This window comes from Strix uralensis, chromosome 17, assembly GCF_047716275.1.
Source record: "Strix uralensis isolate ZFMK-TIS-50842 chromosome 17, bStrUra1, whole genome shotgun sequence".
Classification (NCBI taxonomy): domain Eukaryota; kingdom Metazoa; phylum Chordata; class Aves; order Strigiformes; family Strigidae; genus Strix; species Strix uralensis.
Genome location: NC_133988.1, coordinates 16,431,148 through 16,454,947, shown reverse-complemented (window position 1 = coordinate 16,454,947; position 23,800 = coordinate 16,431,148). Strand labels below are relative to the sequence as shown.

The following is a 23,800-nucleotide window of genomic DNA, read 5'->3' as shown; positions in this document are numbered from 1 at the left end:
ACCAAGCATTCTGCTGTGCATGCTGCAAGCCCCCTTCTCCACTGATCAGAAAAAAAAAAATCCCTCTCTTCTCCAAGCAGGTGAAAGGCAACTCCTTCCCTCCTCCTTCGGTCACACCATTCTCTCCAAAACACCCCAGAAACAGTTCTACCACTCTTCCTTTGAGAAAGAAGAAAATCATTGCTACCTACATGATGCAAGTCAGGTACCAGTTTGCCAAGACACTTCTCTCTCCTCATTTAGCCAGAAATCCTCATTTTAAAGCACACATTAGCATAACACCTTTCAAAGAGCTCTGAACTTACCCTCACTTCCTCCATATTGCTACAAAGGGGTAGCCTAGAGCAAGCCAAGCAGGAAAGAGAAAGAATAAATCCCCCCACCCCCTGAAACACAAAACTACCCCCTCCGTGTATGATATGTCACCACAGCAGAGCAGGCTGGAGGCAGAGGTGACTCAGCTGTTTGCTCTTATGGTTAAAAGGCTACTGAGTGGCTGACACAGGGAAACTTAATCATCTGAAACAGGGAAAACCTGTTAAAATAGGTAAAACAGGTAAGTGAAGAGGCATGTTTTAAAGGAGCAACAAAACATTAATCACTTCTTAGACTTCATCTTTAACAACATGATTACAGCAGTGCCATTGCTGTAAAACCTCTTTTTCCTCTTATAGGAAGAAAGAAAGTTTGGGTTTAATATACTGGCAGTATTTAAGAATAAAGTATGATGTTTTCTATATGAAATTATTTTATTTGTGCTTAACAAGGATAAAAGAAGAAAGAATATACAGAAATGTATATTCTGCTACAAGTAAATTTTTGTATAGAATGCTTGAATTTTTTAAAAATAAACCCTCATCAAATAGGGTAGGTAATTGCTGTCAAAAGTTAGATGGTAACATTGCAGGCTAACAAATGTAAGACCAATATATCAGCAGATGCTTTTGTATTTTACTATATTGCATATTAGGAGATATGAAATTCTTGGATTGGGGGTCATTGTTTGAACCTGAAAGTGTTACTATTAAAGTATATATTCCTTGACTTGAAAATTAAATCTAAAATGAACAACTTCTTTTAAAGAGTTTCATACAAGCGCATAAGTAGCTTTATACATTATTTATCTTGGTTTTTATACTTGGAGCTGAATGTTATTTGATGAAGTAGGAATAACTACAGTGATTTAGAAGTAAATGCTGTACATATAAAAAATAAAACAGAGGGGGGTCTGGAGGAAAAGTATGTGTCATCTTTATGAACCTGTAAATCTTTCCTCTAAGAACACCTCTTTTCACAGAGGACTATTTACAGCGAATGAAAATTATCCTGGCAATCAAAGTGGGTATTTCCTTTCTGCTAGGTGGTGAGCAGAGAGGACGTGGAAGAAAAGCAGCATAAGTGGGGAGAAAGGAGAAGCCAGGAACCCCTCTGGCATTCCACCTGCAGCCATCGGTCTGTTCAGGGCTCTGGGCAGCGCTCAGCTGTCCCAGCCTCAGAGGAAACGACAATTATCACAGCAAGGAATGTGCTCGGCTTGTTTGCTGTAATTCTGTCTCGTGTCATTAATACAGTAAATAACTAGATAGGGAGTCCTGTCAAAGGGGAAAAATAAAGGCCGTGCCAAGCCCAAGCCATATGTAAGTTGCTGTTTGCTTCTCAACAGCTCACATTGTAGATAATGTTTTCTTTGTTTTGCCTTTCATTATGTTTGTAAAATCTCCATTTCCATGGCAGGTGGCCACATCCCCCTCTGCTCCCTGAAGAGCCCCGCGTTGCCCGAGCCCAGCCGGAGCGGCGAGCGCAGCGCTCGCTGACACCAGACAGGGAGGGAAGAAAGCTGGATTTTTAATAGCAAAAATTCCTCCACGCCTTGCAGCTCTTTTGCAAATCCAGAATTCAGTGCTCAGCAAATAGGAGGATGTTGCTCCTGTCCCTGACAGATTACAGCCAGTTAATAAACTGTTCCAGGAACGAGGAGCTGGTGGCATGCCGAGAGGGCTTGGGGACACCCGAGCACTGTCACAACGCGAGGGCTCCAGAGTTGGGGAAACATGGGGTGCGGATGCACAAAGGCTATTGCCTGAGGAATTACTCACGGATCCTGTAGGATTACTGTGCTGATTTTATGGTCTTTAAAGCTGACCTTCCAAAGGACAAATTGAGAAGGAGCAGGGTAACACCGTTTTGGGTTTTTTTGAAATGAGAAATGCAGGTTTTGGCTGGTTTTTTTCTGTGAGGATGAATAAAGAAGGAGCAGGTTTAACACCAGTAGGGCCAAAGAAGCTGCATGGGGTTATCTGGCAAGAGCAAATGAGTTTTTCTTTGAACATTTGAGATTTTTTTTTTTCCTAATAACTGTAATATAACAGTGGGAAGAAAAACTTTCACAGCAAGGTTGCAAAAGCCCTCAGCTACTAAAAGCTGTTAATCAGTCTGGATCTGTCAAACAAATATACATTAAAAGGGAAAGATAAGAATTACTTTTTTTTTAATCGGATACTTTTTTTTCCTAAGGAGGAATTATTTTTAAGCCTTCTACAACTATTATTAAAAAGAAATTCCCTCATTCCTATATGAGTTTAAAGCCTCAATGGCAAGGTACCTATGACATCCCATGGACTATTCTTGTATTTAGGCTTAAGTCTGGATCACTGAACGAGGGGGCTCTGCTGTCTCCCATTCAGCTAGACCACGCACTCGTGAGTAGCAACACTGAAAATCGCATGCAAAGTAAAAAACCCTTCAGTGTTGCAATAAGCAGAACACCAACAGATTTAACAGGATCATTGTGCAGCCAGACACCCACATCATCTCCGAGTTCAGCAGTCGCTACTTCGACCCACTAAAATAGATCCCTTTGCCTCCCTCTCTGGTACTATGACACATCGAAGCAAAACCGCTATTACTTCCTTTCACTCTGTGCTATCGCCAGACGTAAGATGTGGAAGGAATTAATTATGGTTAATTAAAAATTAACTCCTCTCTTGCCTTTGGTCACTGCATTTCCCTCTCTGACTCGCTATCTGCAGCTCAAATGCTCTATTACGTTCTGCCTTGGTCACCTTCTATTTGGGAATAATTTGCTTACTTCTCTTTGGCTTCGGCATCGAGCTCTGTCATTTGGGCTTTGCGGTGCCAGCTGCAGAGCTCCAACCTGGCTCCCACCTCTGCTCCCTCTGCTCCGCGCCGCTGCTCCCAGCTGACCACCTTGGCTTCAGCGCCTCTCCCCAGCGACTCAGTGTCACTCCTTCCCGGAACCCCCCCCAGCCTGCAAGGGCCTCCCTCTCCTCATGTACCGAGCTGACTCTCTCCAGCCCTGTCACTTGATGGAGCAGCTCCCTGCCAAGCTTTTCAACCACGGTTCCTCCGCAGACACCACCTCTGCTGCACAACTGACCTTCATGAAACGCATCTGAGTGGGAACTCTAGTGTCCCTCCCAAACACAGACAACAATTTCCTGTGGGGAAGAGAGAAAAGGAGGTGCAAAGAAAACTTCTTTCCTTTGAGCAGGTCTTCACACACTGATGCGCAATAAATCAATGGAGGATTAACCAAGTTTTTTGCAGCAAGGGAATGTTTGCCAAGCAGATCATGAGAATTTCACCATGTCATTCATCCGCTTATGAGTCAGCTCTGGACCAAGAATGTCAACGTTACCTGCATGTCTGTCCTATAGAAACTGTCACCAGGTTTTGTGACGAGATGTGATGGAGATCGCTGGAGGCAGTGCCATGCCAAGAATGTGACCAAAATGGCCAGCTTCAGAACTTCCTAAGCATTCAGAAAGCCTAAACTGGACTATTTAAGAAAACAGTCTGTGTTAGTGACGCAGTACTGCTACAGAGGTCTTACAGAATTTTCCCTGGAAGTTTTGTTACAGTCTATGGCAAGAGAAAGTCATCAGCAGACACTGACAACCCTGCACCTCAAATGCAAAAGCTGTTATAAACCTTTGAATTTTAATATCTTGTTGGAGAAAAGTAGCTGGTTTGATCCTGGAGTTCCATCTGTCATCTCCTCTGTCAAGGCTTCATTAGCATGCAAGTGAGATGTCACCCCTGTCACAGCTTCCAAGAAATTTCTTTGTCGAAGTCCACTAAACTACATTAGCCAGCAGAGACAGAAAGTGAACATTTATGAATACACAGGCATCAAGAATAAAAGTCGTTCTTACTGCTGAAGGCGTATTGTCCAAGCTAAACACAACACACACTTTGGCACCATGAAGTTTTTGAAATGAGTCTAGATACTTGTGACTGAATTCTCTCAGTTGTGTGCTTTATAAAAATATTATTTCAAAATCATTATACCATCATCTAGCCTATGGAAATGCACTACTCAAATATTTACTAATGCAGTTAATAGAAATGTCATATGGAACTACATCTCTAGCTAGCTGCAATACATCTATCACTATAGCCACTAATAATTAAAGTTACCTGGGTATCCATCTTGAATGCTGTTAAAGTCAGCTGTTAACAATTATTCCAGCTAAACCATTCAAAAGGTGCTTTGAACTTGTTTAAGGTCCTTCGTAACACTGTGCAGTTAGCTAGGAGACAACGTTCTCACCCTAATGACTACCATCAATAATTTACTGTGTGAGTCAGGGACTTTGTCCTATGGTACCTGCATACATTTAGTGGCCGCTTTTCCAAGATAAGAACTAGAAACAGTATCTTCCTTGAGATTACGTTGCAGGCACCAGTGATCTTTGATGAGTCGGTATAGGCATTATATGTTAATTACGAACTACTGAAATAAGTGAGTGCGTCCTTCTGCTGTATTAAAACTGCCCCTGGAGTCAGCCCAATCCAGGACCATGCCAGTGTTGCAAACCTGGTGGTGGGTGCTCATCTGCTTCTTGAGAAACTGGAATGTTAGAGGCTGTAGGAGCTGACTCGAGCTGGAAGCTTTAAGGTTAATAATGTATATTCTCTTGGTTATAGTATCTCTCTTCCCAGGTTGAGGCTAAGACATGCTTAAAAATTAAAAGTGCAGATATCCTACAAAGGAGGAACAGGTGCTAAGACTACACATTAATCTTTAATGCAGTTCCAACTCACACACTAAATTTTACTAACTTCCCTGCATTGCTGCAGCCTCTGCCATCTCTTCACCCCACTGTGCAATGTGCCATTCCCTGCCACAGGGCACAGGCATGGATACAGACCTACCCTAAAGAAAACAGACTCCAAACAGTGTTAGAATGAATAGTCAACTCTCACATTCACATATTGTATTCTCCCTTTTTCCTCCACAGGGTCCTGACGTGTTGTAACCAGATCTAAGGAGAGGCAGTCCTACCTCTGCTGGCATCCTCGCTGCACCATCCTCATGCTCAGTCCCACACACATTAGCTGATGAAAAAGTAGACCTCGAGCTTCAAGCAGTTTCTACAGCCGCTTAAATAAAGACAGAACATTTATTAAATTCTTTCAGGTTTATCTAGCAATTCATTCCCCATTATGTATCGTGTGGTGCATCTAAAGTGCATGTGCATCTTTCTGTGAACCACAGAGCACATGGCTGTGCAGAACGAAGAGCGAGGAGTCCTAACGTCAGAAAACTCAGCAGCACCAAAGGTTCAGGCTAACAGTCCCATAGAATAACTTCTGTAGCCCCACTGCACACTTGCATCATAGGAAATGCTGATAAACACTGCAAAGCCAATCAGTTTAGATCTTTAGACAGCTTTCAGGAAAGCGAGAGGAAAATTAAAAAATTAATATAATATGACACAGTACAATACATAGATGAAAAGCATATGAATGTGTATTATTGGCTTCAGGGCAGAAACACTGAGGAAAATTCATTAGTTTCTGCAGGGCTAGCCATCACGCGGAGCTGGGTGTATCACTGAGCGCTGGAAGAGATGGAAAACCAAAACCTGATGCCTAAACTCGGGGAAGTAAGCACTGTATCGATCTCTCACAATCACTTATTTTCCTGGCAGAAGCTTTTGTGCCCATCCTCATCCCAAAGTCACTGTCTTTTTACACAGACAATATTTTCAGTAAACTGGCCTGTACTGTTTGATGTGAAAAAACAAGTATGGAATTAAAAGACAGAAGGAAATAATATTCTGTGCTGACAAATGCAAAATGACAATTAATTTTGTACTTGGAGCCACGGTGCTATGATGGGCAGATATGAATGGGGCTCTTCAAGCAGTCTTTGCAACTCAGGCTTGAGAATTTAACCCAGAATCCTGCTTTACTCCAGCGCCCACATTGGCAAAACCAGAGATGAGAATACTGCCCTGCATTCCCATCTGCACAACAGAGCAGTAAGCTCGTTTCTACAGACAGTTTGCAGAGATGTCTCACCCAGGAAATCATTTTAACGTGTCCTGTTCTTCCCCAGACATACTGCAAGCACAGCACTCGGGTACCTGGCCTAATTACAGAAGGAATATTTTAGTGGTTGGAAGTGGCTTCATGCTGCAGTAACTTTGTAGAGAGATCACCTTCAGTGATTATTTATTTCAGGAGTTCAGATTCCTGCCTGTCTGTGACATGATGAATGACTTTTAAGTAACATAATATCTGGTTTCCTCCTCTTTCACACACCCATTTCATTGCCAGTTGTCTTCAGTGACCAGATCCGAAAGGATTGTTTGCAGTCAAAAGGGAAAGAGAAATTCTTTACCGCATGCCCAGCCTCCTCTTCTTCATATTTAATTGAATTCTTGCTTGTGTTAAAATGGTTATCAATTATTCACCCCTGAACTCATTAATTCCAAACATCCCAAGTAATAAACAGGACTGCTCTACTGCTCTGTTAAAAATCCCAAAATACTTTTGTTTTCCTTCTTAACCTGTTCTCTGCATAACTGCAAGCCAGCCAGTGAATTTTGTGGGGCTTCCCGGTATATATTATTTAAAGAAGAAAGGAGGCTAGCAGACAAGGTCTAATAGTGGCGCTGTGTCAGAGGTAGCACGGGGCAGATTCCTCAGCTTCGGACCCGAGTCTCTCCCATCACTGCTGGGGCCAGTGATGGCCAAACAGCACTGAGAAAAAGTCCTTTGAAACCAGCAGCTCAGACCCCTCTTTCAGCCTCAGTTTTACCATTTGAAAGGAGTATTTTTTGACTAGATAAATTAAATCCTTGACATCTTTTGTTTATAACTCACATTCTTTCTCAAGCCAGTTGAGAGGAAACAAACAAAGCAGACAAAAAAACCCAGAGGGAACAGGAGATAATTTGATCCGGGTAAAATACAGCAAACCTGCAACCTGCTCTCTGTGAGACTCCCCAAACCACGCTGCGCCTCACTAATAGTACAGTCACACAAGGCCAAATATTTCAAGATGCAAAGGCTCTTCTTCTGTCACTTTAAGATGAGAATACATTATTTTCATGTTGCACCTAAGGCCCAGCCAGCAATCTCAGCACTGCTGAGCAGGAGATGCGCCATCAATAGATACGACTACTTGACAGAGCCAGGGCAGTCCCCCAGATAGTCACCACGCCTTAAGATTTAAAACCCTGAAGAAAGGGGCTGTTACAAACAGAAGCCTTTTCTTCTTATAATTCTTTAATATCAATCCAGTATGGCCTTGACAATCCGTGAACCTTATGTAGCAACAAGGTGGTGTTGCACAAGCCACAGAGTCATGAAGGTATCCCATTAAAAAGTTCATCTTCACAGGGCAAATGAGAAATCATGCAAATGTGATACAGCCTACTGAACAAGTCACTGAATGTCTCAGTTTTGCTACCTGTAAAATGGGCCTCATTTTACATCTGAATTTTTACTGGCATCACTCAGACAAGTATTTGGAACAGGAAAATCCACCTTCCCATGGCCTGGGTCTCATGGTCTTCTCGTGGATTTAGCATTCTGGAAAAAAACATAAAAAATAATGTCTGACAAAGTGCTGTCTACCTTTTACACTGGGCCATGCAATACAATAAACCTTTGTTCTTCTCATTTCTTTTAAAATGAGCATATCCTTCTGTTTGCACTTGAAATTGGAAGGAATTTCTTAGAACAAGGATTTAAAGTTTCACCCTAAACTGGGAAGCATTCAGACAGAAATTTCCCCAGCAAGCAATGTTGTGACTTGACTGGAGTACTGGAACACACAGAAGTTAATTAGTACAACAAATATGGAAGTAATATTTTTGTTAACTTTGTTCGTCTGCTAACAATAGAGGGGGTGACACGTGAAGCATTTTAGCTCTGTAGCTGAAAGAGGTCATTATGCTCCCAGAGAAGGTGTCTTTCATCCTTGGGAAGCTTTCTGCCGGCTCTACGCATGTCAGCCCGGGAGCCAGCGGCTCCAGCGTGAACTGCTGTGCGCAAGCTCTCCCGCCTGGCATCCGCAGAAGGGCTCAGCAGGCCAGGCATCATGGTTTCATGATGACAGAAAAAAAAACAGGTGGCTTAAACAGACCAGCAAAATTCGATTTTCAAATATGTTCCGATAATAACTGGGAATGATAAATCCATTTATTATAATTTAATAAACGATCTAGGGAGCTTATGTCAGCACAGAAAGGGGACTGATAGGGTGGGTCAGGATTTGTGACACCTGGATGCAGCACACAAGCCTCTAGTGTGAATTTACACAGAAAATGCTTACTGCACACGATAATGCTGTACAAAGCAAGCATGTGTATAAAACCCCTAGAAACCAGCCTGCCTTCCAGGAGCCAAGCCACTCAGGTCTACCTCATCTCGATCTTTCCATAGCAGTGTACTCTATCACATAAATACACCCTCAAAGCTTCACTTCTCCATCTGTAAAATATGACTCACAATACTCCCTCTGCCTTGCTCGGCTGTTGTGAATATTCAGATATAAATTGCTGTGCAGTGCCCACATGCTAATGTATGAGGAAGCCATTAAAAATCCCCAACATAGGTACAAGGTTTTTCTAGGGGCATGTAAAGCTGTAATAAATCTATTTCAATCTCACTTCTCATGCAGGTCACTAAATCTATGCCTATAACATTAGGAGTGTGCTGGCTAACTGGCCACAAGCTATACAAAAGCCTTTTCTCTCCAAGTTCAATCAAAAGGACAACAGCATATGACAGACCCCTTGTATCTTTTGGTATTTTAGCCTGTCACAGCAGGGACCTCCTGCAGTGCTAGGAAAAGAGGGTTTTTCTGCTGGCCAAGCTAAAGCTAACAAAAATACCTAATGAGTAGAAGAGCTGAGAAGCTCATGCATTTAGCTATGTCTAAAGTAGCATGTGCGTACTGAATGTGGGCATGAAAAATTAATTCCAGAGATGCTATCAGATATACCTTCAAGTGACTGGTTGGACTAAAAAAAAATACTATTTTTGGTAACCGTTTTTACTTCAATTAAAAATATTTGGGGAGAAATGATACCATTCCCCTACACCCCCATTTTCTCTCTGGAACAGGGGAAAGGAAATTCTGTCCTACAGCCTGAACACCATCACTGACTTGTGTCCTGCAAGCTTCTGGTCTGACTCTTCCCTTCCTCTCTCTAGCACTATTTTTTCTCCCTGCTAATCTCCATCCCTCTCCCCCATACCACAGTTTCCACCCGTCTGAGCTACTCCCCTTCCAGCTTCCCGTCACTGACTCCAGTGAATTCGCAGGGGAGGAGGATGGGGTGGTTTGAGGAGCTCTGTGCAATGTGGCTACACCTCTGGAGAAGGATGCAGTGAGTTAGAGAAGCCCTGCCCTGTCCTGGGAGAGGAGGAACTGAACATGCTGGAAAGGCGTATGAGGGTGATGGACATTAGGACACCCCGTACGCCGAGGTTTGGGAATGCAGTGTGTGCCCCTGGAGTGGAGGAGCATTCCCAGGAGAGCTGCAGGTGGGAGAAGGGTGTGACAGTATGTCACACCAGTATTACCTGAGATTCCTAGTAGACTTTCAGCATGGAAAATATTCCCTACTGTTGCTCTAAAATATAAAGTGCCTCCCTGCAAATTAATAAATTGAAAAACAAATCAAATGGTATCTACCACCTGAAAGTGACAGTGCCCATAGGAAAAATGAAGGTAGAGCAGCCCTTTCATCTATGATGGCACCTTTGTTCAAAAAAAGCAATGCAGGGAGAAAAAGCTAGAGATTCAGTCCAGTAGAACAGACAACAAAGTACTCATCCAGATGTTACTCTATGCTGCAGATGTAACATGCTTCAGAAGAAACTTTAGAGACAGCTAGAAGTAAGGCATAAATGACTTTTGGTCTGGAAAGGATGCCTGTGCTTAGGCCAAGGAAAGCAGTTAGAAAGGTACAGTGGCTATATAAACATTGGGTAATCCTCATTCTTTTTATCCAGGACAATCCTAGCCTATAGGCTTGATGACACAGAATTTCCATGATTAAGTATCTGTTAATTAAACACACAATATATAATTACTAAATGCAAGCTGTTTGAGCCCTTAAGAAGGCTAGAGTTCCTGCCGTTCCAAACAGAAGCATACTTGTCTTGGATTCCTAAACACCCATTTTGTGAAAAACTGTCCAGTTTGATTATGTGTGTCACATCTCATTAGAGAAGTGGTGTAGTTTATTTACTTGACCTTCAAGCAAAGCTGAAGAGGGAGCTACAGCAAATGCAATTATATTAAAGGAAATGTCCTTTGAAAGAAGTATCTGTTAACCTTACCTGTGTAAAGGGAAGCTTGCATCTGAAAATCCAATATTTAGTCAAAGCCTTCTGTAATTAGGAAACTTGGTTCCACGGTCTTTAATCCAAAGAGGAGTATCGTTGATAGATTACCTGCTTCAATAACTCTGGCAAAGCTAAAGATTCAATAAAAATTGACTTTGTCTTGCAGCCCACTGCTGACTCACTGCAAAGAAAGAGCACAGAGAATGATCTTACAAACTCTTGTATGGCTGACGACTACTAGAGTAAGGATGGTGAGACTGGCTCCCTCATCAGCATGGATTGGCATGGTCCTTCCCAATGAGAATTCAGTACATGATCATCTATAATATTTAGAGCAACATGCACCTAACAGGGTGGTTCAATTCCTTCTTTATTCAGGGGTGTCTTTGCAGAAAAGCACCACCTAATAGTGACAAAAATGTTCACTTCATGATAGAAAAAGGCCAGATGCTCTGCTACAAAGCAGTAAAAATGCCCTTGTTGAGGTATACAGAGGTATCTTCATGTTTAGATCCTGAATAAAACTTCCACTCAGGAGTTTTGGGAAAACTTTTGGGAGTTTCTTATTTTTGCATGACTAGCGACTGTAAATCTGTTTAAAACTCTCTTAGCCATCTATCTCAGACAGTCTGAGCTTATTAGAGAGTAAAGAGTTGCTCATCGCCACCTTATGCCTACATTACGATTTTCAGTATAAAAGTGTGTGTAGTGAAAAGGTTCAACAGGTGCACGATCAGGTCAGATTCTAATTAATGTACATGTCATCATGCAATAGGCAAGTTTTAAATAATGCTGAGCTCAAAGCAGTAAAACTGTGTAAAAGCAAAGCCTGGAAACAAAAACTGTTGTTTCATTAAACTTAAAATACAATTTGACTCTGTCATACCAATGTATATGAGCTATCTGCATTAAATTGTGTTTAATTTAACTCTAGAACTATAGGGCCCAATTAAAAATAATGAGGCCTGTCTCCACCTGTCAGGCTCAATTAGAGATAATGGGAACTGATAGCTCCTGGAATAGATTCATTTTTGTCTGATAGACGAACTGGGGCAGGGGTCTTGGCAGGGGTCATTGGAATAGACCCGGCAACAAAACATGGGTCATTCAAGCTTAAGGAGTCTTAAGGAACCTAGTTATTAAATAAGGAAGTAGGAAGTAAATCAAATCCAAAAGCACATGAATAACTCCCAACAGATTCTTTTTTCTGTTGCATACCCATATATTGCAATTCATCTAACCATTAAACGGCCCGTTCTAGACCAACAAAATATATAACGCAAAAAGGTTAAACCTACTTGTCAAGACAAAAATAAAACTAGAAAAATAGGTGCCCAACTTCATATTCCAGTGCCAATTTTCAGGAGTTTAGCAGGATCAATATTTTTCTTAGGTAATGCTCCAAGGATTGTAGCAAAATTGCTGAGCTTTTATTTTACTTAAGTGTTATAAAAAGTAAATCCGGGAAAGATAATTTGAATGTATGAAGAAACTTAGCTGTCTTGATAGACGTTACAGATGATGAACAGATTACTTCCTATTCAGCCTCAGCAATAAAAATAGGAGAAATCTGTCAGCTTTTGCTAAGCACTTTCAAAGATGTAATTGAACAGTCAGACAAATTCAGAAACGCGCCCGAGAGAAATGAAACCATTTGTCCTTGAAGAAACATGAATGGGCGATACGGCGCCTGACAACTTTTAGGCACTAGACAGTAGCTGTCATTTTAGATGAGTAATTAATCTTGAACCGAGAGGGAGATGTGGAGCCCTGTTGACTGTTTATTCGGCTAGAATGACAGTCAGTGTCTGTTAGCACCGCGTGGACCCTGCCTGGGACTGGTAGCCTCTCCCAGGCGAAGCTTGCCTGCGCATCTATTGTCAACAGCGATGACTCTGAAGTTTGCGTTGGGCAATCCTGACGTGCCGTGCCTTGGCTCGCCTTTTGTTTCTCTGTGAAGACACTTTTTTAATCTAATGATATCTTTCTCAATGTCTAACGATGCTCGTGCAACGTGCCGCTAATGGCATTTTATCCCCTGCTCCCCTCCCCCCTGACATGTACAGGCCTGCAAAGTCATGCTTTGCATTTTAAATCTGTTCTCTGTGACTTCTGAGGAAAGAAAGAACAGTTGAGCATCTCAGCTTCTTCCCAGTGTGACTTATTCTAAAAGAATGTGCAAATGTATAATTTGACCCATTATTTTCCTTCATACTTCCCTTCTTGTACACAGAGAACCTCACGAGAGGACTCTCTATGGCCACAGTAGAACAACACAAACACGTCACTGCTAAAATACAACGAAGGATCAATGCTATTCCTTCCTCCAGTGTCTCCTTTGGGTTGAAAGCACCAAGAAACAGTCACGCCAGGCTCTGGGCGACAACCTGCTGCACTTGACTGCACCTCTGTCTGCTGCTCAGTGGACACACTCAGATGGGAATCAACCAACATAGGCAGGAAGATCTTCGGTGCTTGAGCCATGACTACCTCTGCATCTGTGTAGCACTCAGAAGAACAGGGAGTAGATTTCAATCACAATCCTCAGAAATGATAGTTACAAAAAACTAATAGAAAAATGTATATACTTCCTTTAGTCTGAAGTATATCCAGCTCATGTCATGCAGCACTTGGGAAAACAAAAGCACCGAGGGTTTGGAGATTTCTGTTATTTCTAGCAGGTGTTACCTGCACTCAGTAAAAAACTGCTCTTAGGATGCACAGCTGTGTGTCTCTGGTGGGAATTCAGGCGTATGAGTACAAGGACCTGTGTACATATCCATATTTACACAAATTGTTGACTGTGGAAGATAACTAATAACTTACAGAGGGATCTCTGTGGCCTTGTACTCATACACCTGCATACATATATACATACACACATCTGTATGTATATACATATATCTCTCTCTGTATTTTAACCCCCCCCAAGCATTATTGAATATATTAATTTTTGCACCCTTCACTGGAAGAATCAAATGTTTTGCTAACTTGATTCTCACTTGAGCCCTATGACTTTGGTCAATGCCAAGATGCATATTCTGTGAAATTTTCATATCCCTCTGTCCTGATCTCATCCTGTGAGTCTCACAGGTATGTGGCACCTTTGAAATCCAAATGTAAGCATGGTGAAAAACTCTTAACAATGACATTCAGTTCCTTATGTCAGAAATCTAAAGTGGGTTAGCATACTGAAGATTTAAAACGTGGCTGAATTAAATTCACAACTTTGAAGGGAGTTCAAGGCATTCATAACAAAAAGATGTCGCATTTCCTAGACAATTGATCTGGAAGAGGTTGCTTACAGATCCATTTCTGCAACTTTTTCAAAGTCAGAGACTATTTTTCTGAACAGTGATCATCAGGATTTGTGGAACTGGGCCAAGCTGAATTCATATAATGACATCTTTTTCTGTGAGGAAATTTAAATTTTTTTCCTTCATTGCAATAGCAAATAGTGATGATATTTTTGCATTTCTACAGCCTCTTCCATCAAAGTATCTGAAAGTTTTGTAAAAACTAATGAATGAAGCCCTAGCATAGTAACAGAAAGGGGTCTTACCTGTTTTACAGAAGAGTTAACCACGGCACTGACAACCACATTATGGCACTATCTGCTTAACAGAACTAATCACTCATTTTAGTGATAAATTCCAAATAGGAAATACGTGAGGAATCAAAGTTTACATTTTCAACACCATGCAGTAAATTTGATTGTTTCTAATTTGGATGTCTAGCTCAATTCAGGGCTTGGTATCCAGCAGTTCTTGCAACATGCTGACAAAATGAGTTACTAACTTACTCAGCAAAGACATCCAGTATTAGTAAATACTTCAGAATATGTGGAAATCTGTACTATGCAAGACCATACACATGGTCTATGCTAGGAAAAGAGATATTATTTCCCAACCACCAGTTTAGACCCATGACTGGTATTCCGTACACTTCGTGACGTTACTTGCAATCATTGAATTAAGAACTTAACTTTTGTTTCCAGCTCTACTTTTGCTCTTTATTCAAGAGCTCATTTCCTTTCCCACTAACCAGCTCCCCCCAGCTCTCCAGACTTGCCTGGCAGCAGCTTCCCGCAGGAGGGGTGCAGTGCAGTAGCCTGGAGCGAGCAATAGGGGATGTTGCGGGATCGGAGCAGGCGGCGCAGGCAGGGGCGGGGAAGCTGCTCCCCTGAGCTCCTGCACCCCGGAGACCAGAGCATGCCCGGAGTCCCAATTCTTCAAAATTGCTTTTCCTATACAGAAGACAAAAACCATGAGAAAGAATGAATTATCCGATTCCCTCAGCTGCTCAAAAGTGACCTTCTGCTATATGCATTTGGAGGGAGTAAGAAGAACCTTTGGCATCAGTTCTCAATATTCAAGGGGAACAATGAAAAAATGAAAAAGATGGTAAGAAAAGGCATTTGGACTAGATTTCTTTTTTAAAATCATAACTTGAAAGGAACATAATGAAACCCTAATATTACACACTAAAAGACGTTCTGTAAACATTGTGCAACTTCTTAGTTTTTAGGAAACACTAAAATGTAAATTTTTCGGTTTAAAGACGTCTTTTTTTTTTGCTACATTCCTACGTTAATGGATAAAATATGACAACACATATTCTAATCAGAGCCCTGTGTAATAAACTGAACTACTTCAGACAATAGTGCATACTACGATGAAGAAAATCTTAAACAAAGATATAGATGTGCATTCAAAGTGATGCTTAAGCAAACCCTCCTGATTACTTATTAAAATTTTAAGTTTGGACCATCACATAGGATCAGCTGAAGTGTTTTAAACTGTACTCTAGACAGTTACAATCATGAAGCAACAACCCCGACAACGCTTGTGAAAGTGCTAAGGGTGTGACAAAATAACAAAAGCCGGGAAAATCAGATTTAATGTAAGAACTCCATGTTTCACATGACACTGAACTATTTTCATTTCACCCGATGGCACAGTGCCATCATTTAGAATTGCCTGGTATTTTAAATTAGATACTTGGCTTCACAGAAGGATTCATGGCATTCAAAGCCATGCGTAGGAAAGCACTGAAATAATCCACACAACTGGCAACCAGTAAAGATGAGCACAAATACATCAAAATCCATTTGCCAAGTTGGCCAGGGATAACATTCTGATGCTGACTAAAAGAAAAAAAAAAATCACTTCTCCATGCAGCTTGCAAAATGGTGCTACAAGCCTGCGCTTATATAGCGCCGAAATAAAAGCAAAGCCAAATGCCAACTGCTAGATTTTAATTTCCATGTATCAAATCCTACGCAGAAGATAATTTTATTTATGGCTAATTCTGCACCCCCCCCCCCCCCATGAAACCAGATATTCTTTGACTTCAGTGGCCAGGACTAGACCCTTGGTTTCTTTTCAATTTCACAATAAAACCAGCTCACTGTAGTTTGACAGTGTAATCTTTCTTAAAGGGCTCAGAATGGGTACGCCTGACTTTCTTCAGCACGTGCATCCCCTGAATCGATTTCTATTGCTCCACAGAATGCCCTTAATTTGGAATAAAAAGTGAGATGTTGCTATCACTTAAATCTGAAGACTGTCACCACTAGAATAATCAGATGTTTATCTTACACTGCCATTTGAAGAGAATTCGAAATACAAAGAAACTCAGCAGGCAGTCGATGAATTCCCCCCCCCCCCCCCCCCCCGGCCTCATCTTAAAAAAAAAAAAAAAAAAAGAACCTTATGGAAGGAAGAAGGAAGAGACACATAATTCATCTTGAAGATACCAGAGATTTTCTTTTTTCCTGTGCTAGTTTTGACGGGCTGTACTGGAGCTCATCGTAGCACCGAGGCACTTCCCACCGTTCAGTGGGTCACCTACGTACTGTAGCAGAAACTGCTGAACAATTGGTTTATTCTCGTGATAGTAACCCAGGAAACAAATCTATGATGACACTGGTACATGCATTCGTGAACTTAGTGGCCTTGTAGGTCACTGGACAAATCTCTCTAAACTGAACTGTTGACAGTTCTTTGCAGGGTTCCCCACAGGAAACCGAAGGTTAATTGACCATTCTTTCAAACCATGAAATGCTTTTGAAAATGTTAGTTTTAAGTCTCATAGCCTAAAATCTGATGAAACAGCGTGTCTGTACTGTGGTGTCTTCTAATTACTGAAATTAAGAATTTTGGTCAGGGAAGGTGCAGAAATGGTTTAATTAGATTTCTGTAAACGTGAAACAACACTCATCTAAATTGTGGTGTTGTTTAGAACAGAGATGCTGAGGTAGCAGGATACCTGCTAGAGAAGCTGTGCGTAATAGAAGTGACTACTTCTTGATTATGTTAATTTGATGATGGCCTTATTAAGAGAAGGGATCTTAACTTTTCAGTCTTAGGTCCTGAGAAAAATATGTACGTGCTTATCTTCGCTCCTGTGGATAGTCTCACTGACTTCAAAGGAATTATCACAGTGTGGGATTCTGCAGGATACTTCCACCTGTAAAGTCATAGTTATGCAAATACTCCTCAGAACCAGGAATCCCAGAAAACACCCGACTGACAGGAAAATAGATTTGCTTTTATGAGGTACGATACATGTGTAAAACTAGTTACATGTTCACCTAAGATTTACAGAAGCTAGGAAGAAAATGGAAATCAATCGTTCTGTCATGGATTATGAAAGTTCTTTATCATACTGTATTTGGGCTTTACAGATTTAGAGTATTGCCCTGACATCCTATGGGTGTTATTTTTTATTTGAGATAAAATGTGTCAGTGTATATGCTGAAAATATTGCAGAAACCAAGAAAAAATGGTGTATTTGTTATTAATGTTTTTCTCCAGAAACCTTGAAGAATACTCTACTGAGTATTTCTAGTCATGGTTAATAAGCCTAATAAGATCAGGGAGATTTGAGTTCTGCAAAACTTTAAATCCCAAGCTAGACTTTGGCCTTTCTCTAGCTGTTGTCACTGCATTTCTACATAAGAAATATCGGTTTAAGCGTGGCCAGACTGTGATCTTCAGATGATGCCTGTCTCTCCGTGCGGCTCAGCGCCTAACGGACTGGGCAAACTTAATTCCGCTCTGTCAAGGTTAGACATTACAGCAGCCTTGCTGCGAGGCAAGGTGGACCAAAGTGGGCTCTCTGACACTAATCAGTCATGCTCCAGGTGTCTATCGTTCTGTGAAGCAACCAATTTAATCTTTCAAGGGCTGAAGATTCAGCTGTGTCTCCAACTGAGGCAACAAACAGCCCCTCAGAGATGCATTTCCCAAAGTACTCATGTAGTCAACATTCATTGCTTCTATGACAAAAAGTTGTATATTTACCCAAAGCTGAAAGCAGGAAGCTGCAAAGTTTTCCTCTTCTCTTCTTTCCTAACTTTTCATCTACAAAAAGGAAAAACTTTACGTCAGCATAGGTATAGATAAAAGCATTCACTGCCATCCACGCAATCCATGCAATCCATGCAGGTTTGCTGAAAACAATCAGGAATATTATTTTAGGACAAGCTCATTACTACGGTGAAGAAATAGGTGAGACCTACACGTGACTCTCTGCAGTGTTCTTCAGCTGTAAATAAACCGCAGCCTGCAGGAGAGCAATAAAGAGACCAAAACTAACATTTTTGTGCGCAGCATCATCTGTTGCTGAAACAGTCTTTTTCAATGATGATGTAAATTATATCCATCAGTCAGCAGCATATTGATTTCCTTCTAAATTTGAAAAAAATATGATTTTAAAAGTATACATTTTCTCTCCAAAACGCAAAATAAAAGCATTAATACTACGCTTATATAGTACAGGGATTTGTTCTAACTTCACTGTCTAAATTTAGGCCATCAAAATTTCAGGGTCACAGTAGGTTTTTATTCCAACCTTTTACACCTACATGTTTTAAGAGGGGAATATTACCTTCTGCACATGCTGATACTAATTGTCATACATGGCACGATATCTACAGACAACAGAATGGTTCAAGGAAGAAATTTCAGCTTCAGTCCTAATTTTTCTTATTTCTACAATCCCGTATTAGGCACTGTACTTCTGAAAGTAACTATTTTGCTGGAGGCTAAGTAAAAATATACTGAAACTACATTTCTCCGAGATCACTTTCTCCTTAATAAAATTTTGAGGGTTAAAATTGCTAACAGCCTGTGATAAGAGCAATTACGTTGGACATTTAAAGTGGTGGAAAACATGCCAGCCAACCAGAATTCTCTTGTCACAACACTTGCTTCATCATACTGTATATAATAACCATTGCACTGCGCAATTACACTATCTATAAACTACGTTTTGCCCCAAAATAGACACGTATCAAGGCAAAATATTCTTGCAGTCCACTCACAAAGATAAAATTGTGCTATGCTCAGGTTTAAGTGGCTAAATTATAAACAGATTGTCGGGCTTTGTGTGTCCTAGTGGGTCTGGTTTTGTGGTTCTGCCAGCTCTTAAGGCGAATATCATAGCGGCTCTGTACTTTTTGTGTTACAGGGGTATTTAGAAGCCCCAGGCTCATTTTTCCAGGCACTCTGCAAATGTACAGCAGGGAGATGGTTTCAGCCTCAAAAGACATTATAAATCATAGTTTTGTTCAGCATTTTAGAGAAATTCTAAAATACATATAACGAGAGGAGTTGAGGTAAACAGAGCAGCCATCCCCAACTATTTTTTTTTTCTAAAATTCAGAATTATTCAGTAACACTGCATTCTAAAAACTACATCTTAACCCACAGAAAAATTAAGTCAGGATACCAGCAAAGACGCTTCTCCTTCTGATGACACACCTTACCCTAATGAACCCAGACACACTATGATGGATTACACAGCATGATGGATTTTGTTCCTAAGTGTTAACAATTTCACATTAAAATCAGTGAGTAGGTCAGATGGCAGTTTTAACTTCATGGCTATACAGGGCAGCAATATCATCTTCGTGAGGATGAAGATTGATTTCTTAAGGGCCAGACTCCCAGTACTTCACACAGAGCATGACAGCTTTCCCCCTGCTGAACAGAGAACAGCAGGCATTAGTTTTAGTAACAAGGACAGTGGGAGAAGCTGCCAAACTCCTTCTAAAGGAATCGCCATTTGTTTGTTGCCTAAAGATGCAATAAAACAAAACAACAGCAACAAAAGAGTAAGAAAAGAGTAATTGCCTTAGAAAGTAAAAATGGGATCCTAAAGGGAGTAAAAAGCAGGTTTCCCTTTGTTTGTGATGCATGTTATGAACATTTTCAACAATAAAGGCATTTTAGAACGTAGCTTTTTCTGAACAAGCCAGGCACTAGGACCTCCAGCGTGCTTTCCTTACCTTAGCCGTGAGGAAGGCCTTTTTGTCCGTTACATCCATGCATGTAATCAGTGATTGTGCCTTTTGTACAACTCAGATTCACCATCTGTATGCTCCCAAGTGGCTAGACGAGTGCTAAAACCCCATCCCTATGGGATTAATCTGCAATTTCACACTAAATGATTTTTAAGTATAATTTGTTACGATACAGTATTCTAAAATAAAAAAAAAAAAACGGTCAGTGCTTTTGCATTGTAATAGAAGGAGGAAGCTTGTAAAGTTTCCTGTATTTAAAATGGGTTGTAGGGAATCCACTTGCACATTAGTTTCATTCAGATAGCAATGCACATGTCTTGGGAAAAGAACCTTTGGGTAATTGAAATAGCTGCTTTTTATTTCTGAGGGAAAGAATACAAACACCAACTTAGAATCTGTGCGCTGGTGGGGGCATGAGGTATAACGTACTTCTCATCTTGTTCAGGCACTGAGAATATGCATGATGAAGTTGCAGTTTAAAATGTAAATAGAATATTTCACTTTTGTACTGAGGGGAATGGAGGGATGAATCGTAAAGGCCCTGGGTAAATAAAGGAGGAGCTAAAGAATCCACTCTTTCACATAAAACAAAGCTGGCTTGAAGTGTGCAAGGAAATGATTCCTTTTTAAGAAGCACTAACCGCTTTTAGAAGCGCCCCATTTCACTAGAGGGCACTGATCTTAACTCACATCGTTATTTTCTCTGCACATTTTAGATACTCAGCTGAAGAAGGATAAAAACTATAATCAGAAAACATGCCAAGTGAGGAGTAAGAAGATTGAGGGTCAGGACACACTAATGTCCTTTGACAAAAAAGATGGCGAGTAAACATGAAGCTGCTTTTCAGCCACACTAGGTCCAACATAGAAACCACAAGTCCCTGTCCAAATTAGTCTGAGGTCCTCAACTCTCCTGCACTTTTTTTTTGTCTCCTAACGCACACTTGAGAGCTTGGAAAATAAAACAAACTTGTTTTACGATGACCTCAGCTGCTAGCAAAATGAATTCAGTTCATCATCCAAAGGAAGCTACTACAGTTTAAATGATGGTCTATAGAAATTCAAGATAATTTTAGGAGAAATTCATACACAAGAAAGTCAATGCCTTTACAAAGCAAATCCCTCTTTTGCCTCTCTTGTTTTATTGCATTAGTTATTTGCTACAACCTAGTTGCTCCAAAGAAAGGAAGAATTTAATTGCTGAACATTATGTTACTTTAAAGGCTACATGTGTCTTTACATGCCACCAAAATAAATTAGGTAGAAACTGGATGAATAGAAATATCTAACATACATTTCTCTGCTAATATTCATTGTAAAAATAACTTCAGTTCTGTCAGGTGAATTTGCCCTATTCCTTAACATAGACAAGACTATAAATGGTATCTTGTATTCTCTCATTTTAAATCACATAAAGGAACCCAACTAACGTCTCTAAGAAAACAAGACACACCGATATTCCTTTTCATACTATTCTCTTGGACAGCATAATGTCTCCAGTGTCACATTAACTGTCAAGAAAACACCTAAAACAAGGACAAATTGGCTACAGTCCACCTCTCTAAAGCCAATCATCCATTTGCAGTTTATCTGCATTCAAACTTTGAGCTGACATAACACTGAACAGTCAAAGAATTTCTGAAAAAAATATATGGAATGTAACAGCAAAACCATGCACGGTAACTTCAAGGCCTGCTGCTTACTGAGCAAACTCTGCTTTTAAATCTGTTTGATAATTTTAACATTGTTTTAGCTAGTTAACTGGCAGACTCCACCACCTGCTCTGCTAAGGAGTCACAAAACCTGCAGCCTGCAAATATTCATGTGCCTGTTTCCCAAGAAGTACTACATGCCACCGTTACGGAGTCACAGAGTAATTTAGGTTGGAAGGGACCTCCGAAGGCCTCTGCTCCAAACCTCTGCTCAAAGCAGGGCCAAAGATCGATTTGCTCAGAGCTCTGTCCAATCAAATTCTGAATATCCCCAGGGGCAGAGACTCACCATCCCTCTGTGCCCTGCCACAATGTTGAACTACCCTCCTTGTGAAAAATTTCTTCGTAATTTTTAACTAGAACTTTCCTTGTTGCAATTTGCTATGTACTCTTCTGTTTGGAGAACTAAGCTCTTTATCCCTTCATATTTCAGTTTAAGCCCCCCTAGTGAGCAAGGCGGGTATAAGCCACCCTTCCACTCCTTACCTGTTATAATCTGGCCCCTCCAAGCAGGAGGTATGCAAATCACCTGAATGAGAGAAACGAATCCCTGCACTGAATGTCCTGCTACAAGGAAACCAGTCAAGCGAAAAGTTCAACACAATGGCTTGAGCAGATTCCAAGAAAGTTTAAAAGAAATAGTGTATTTTATCTTTACCCCTCCTGCAAATATTAAGCGACAGGAATGCATTTTTTAAAAAGTGTTTTTTAAGTGACAAGGTAAGTATATAACGGCTGTAAGATGACCTTGTAATAAATTACAAAAACAACACAACGTAATCACTGTAATTAAGGGAACAGTTGCAACTGTGCAAACTCTATGCCTTAGGCTCTAGCAGTACTCTGACTTTTATTCTGCTTTTTGGTTCTCCAGATGTGCCTGGTATAGGCCTTGATGCTGAGAAGTATTGATTACTCTCCATTTCTATTGACAGTAATTAACAGAGAGAGATCTGATGCTCATCAAACAGATTCTTATTAACAGCAGAAGAAAATATCTCCCCTGTCTTCATGTTTCGTTCCCTCTGTACCATGAGGTAAACTGTCAAGCACAAGGAAACAAATTTCTCATGAGATCTTCTGGGTTTTCATTCCGCAAGTATATTTAAAGTATTTCCACCTTTACGCTTTGCTATGCAGAGTCCAAACGACCTGGTTTCACCACTGATTTCAAACTGCTTCTACATAAAGGCCACCTTTCATGACAAGTAAGGTTGGTACCTGCGTTGATGATGGGCTAACAGGGAGAAAAATCTGGTCTCAAGAAGACCCAGCAAGCTCCTGGGGCTGACCCTCCGCTGGTACAAGGTTTGACCATGGTTCAGAAGTTCCACCCCCCTCTCTGTGGTACCTGGAGGCAACGCTGTCCTGCACTCCCGCCTTTACTGTCAGACTTCACTGCCTGATGGGTGGACTGCACTTAAAATCCTCTGGTGAAAAAGTAAGTAATAGTATGGTTGTCAGAATGAAATCTTCTATTTCCTATTTATTTTTTTATGTATTAATTTAGGTAAATAAAGGTGCCCAGGCCTACCAGGCACCCTGCAGCCTGGTCTCCAGCCTGCCCAGGGCTCTCCCGGCCCCACCACCCTCAGTGCCCCGGGATGGCCGGGAGCTCCACGGGCTCCTTCCCTCCCCGCCAGGCAGAAGAACGCTTCCCCTCCGCCTCTGCCCACCCCACAGCGAGGAAAACCCTCTCGCCTCCCCGGCCGCAGGCCCCCGGGGGGAGCCGTCCCCTCTCCATGAGGGCAGGGACACGCTTCCTCCTCACCCCCGCTTCAGGTCCCTGCTCCCCGCCATTTTCTCGCCCCCCGCCCCGGCAGCCAGCGCCGGGCCGCTCTCCTCACACCCCAGCGCTGCGGCCCCTCACCGCTGAGGCGGCGGCGGCGGGACGGCGCCTGCCCCGGCTCCCTTCCCCGGGCGCTGCCCGCCGCCGGGCCCGCCTGAGGGAAACCCGCTGCCGCCGCTCCCGGGCACCTTCCCGCGGAGGGGCAGGGGGTGGAGGCCGGGCCCGGGCCCGGCGGGCCCAGCGGCGGGGAAAGCGAGCGCCGGCGGCGGGCGGGGGAGAGGCGGACCCAGGCGCTGCCTCCCCACCCCTTCCCGCCGCGGCTCCGCGGGCACCGGGCACCGGCGCAAAGCTGCCCCCGAGGCGCTGCCGCAG

The 23,800-nt window shown here is 41.8% G+C and overlaps 1 protein-coding gene across 4 annotated transcripts in view; it reads right to left on the bottom strand.

The window, feature by feature from the left end:
* MYO1H (myosin IH) overlaps positions 1-23,624 on the bottom strand; it is a 57,655-nt gene extending 34,031 nt beyond the window's left edge. For 2 of the 4 annotated variants that reach the window (XR_012631257.1, XM_074886749.1), the window contains exons 1-7: positions 23,510-23,624; positions 22,861-23,069; positions 17,925-17,984; positions 14,685-14,863; positions 10,612-10,794; positions 7,727-7,848; positions 5,309-5,406 (exon numbers count right to left, since the gene is read on the bottom strand). Coding sequence is in view for 3 of the 4 variants with exons in the window: in XM_074886749.1 (XP_074742850.1) it covers positions 5,309-5,320 (12 nt within the window). In the remaining variant the exon portion in view is untranslated. Of the gene's footprint in view, positions 1-5,308; positions 5,407-7,726; positions 7,849-10,611; positions 10,795-14,684; positions 14,864-17,924; positions 17,985-18,219; positions 18,312-19,385; positions 19,520-22,860; positions 23,070-23,509 lie in introns of those variants that run through there. The other 2 variants (XM_074886750.1, XM_074886751.1) reach the window with 2 other exon arrangements.
* Between the last annotated feature and the right edge of the window lie 176 nt (positions 23,625-23,800).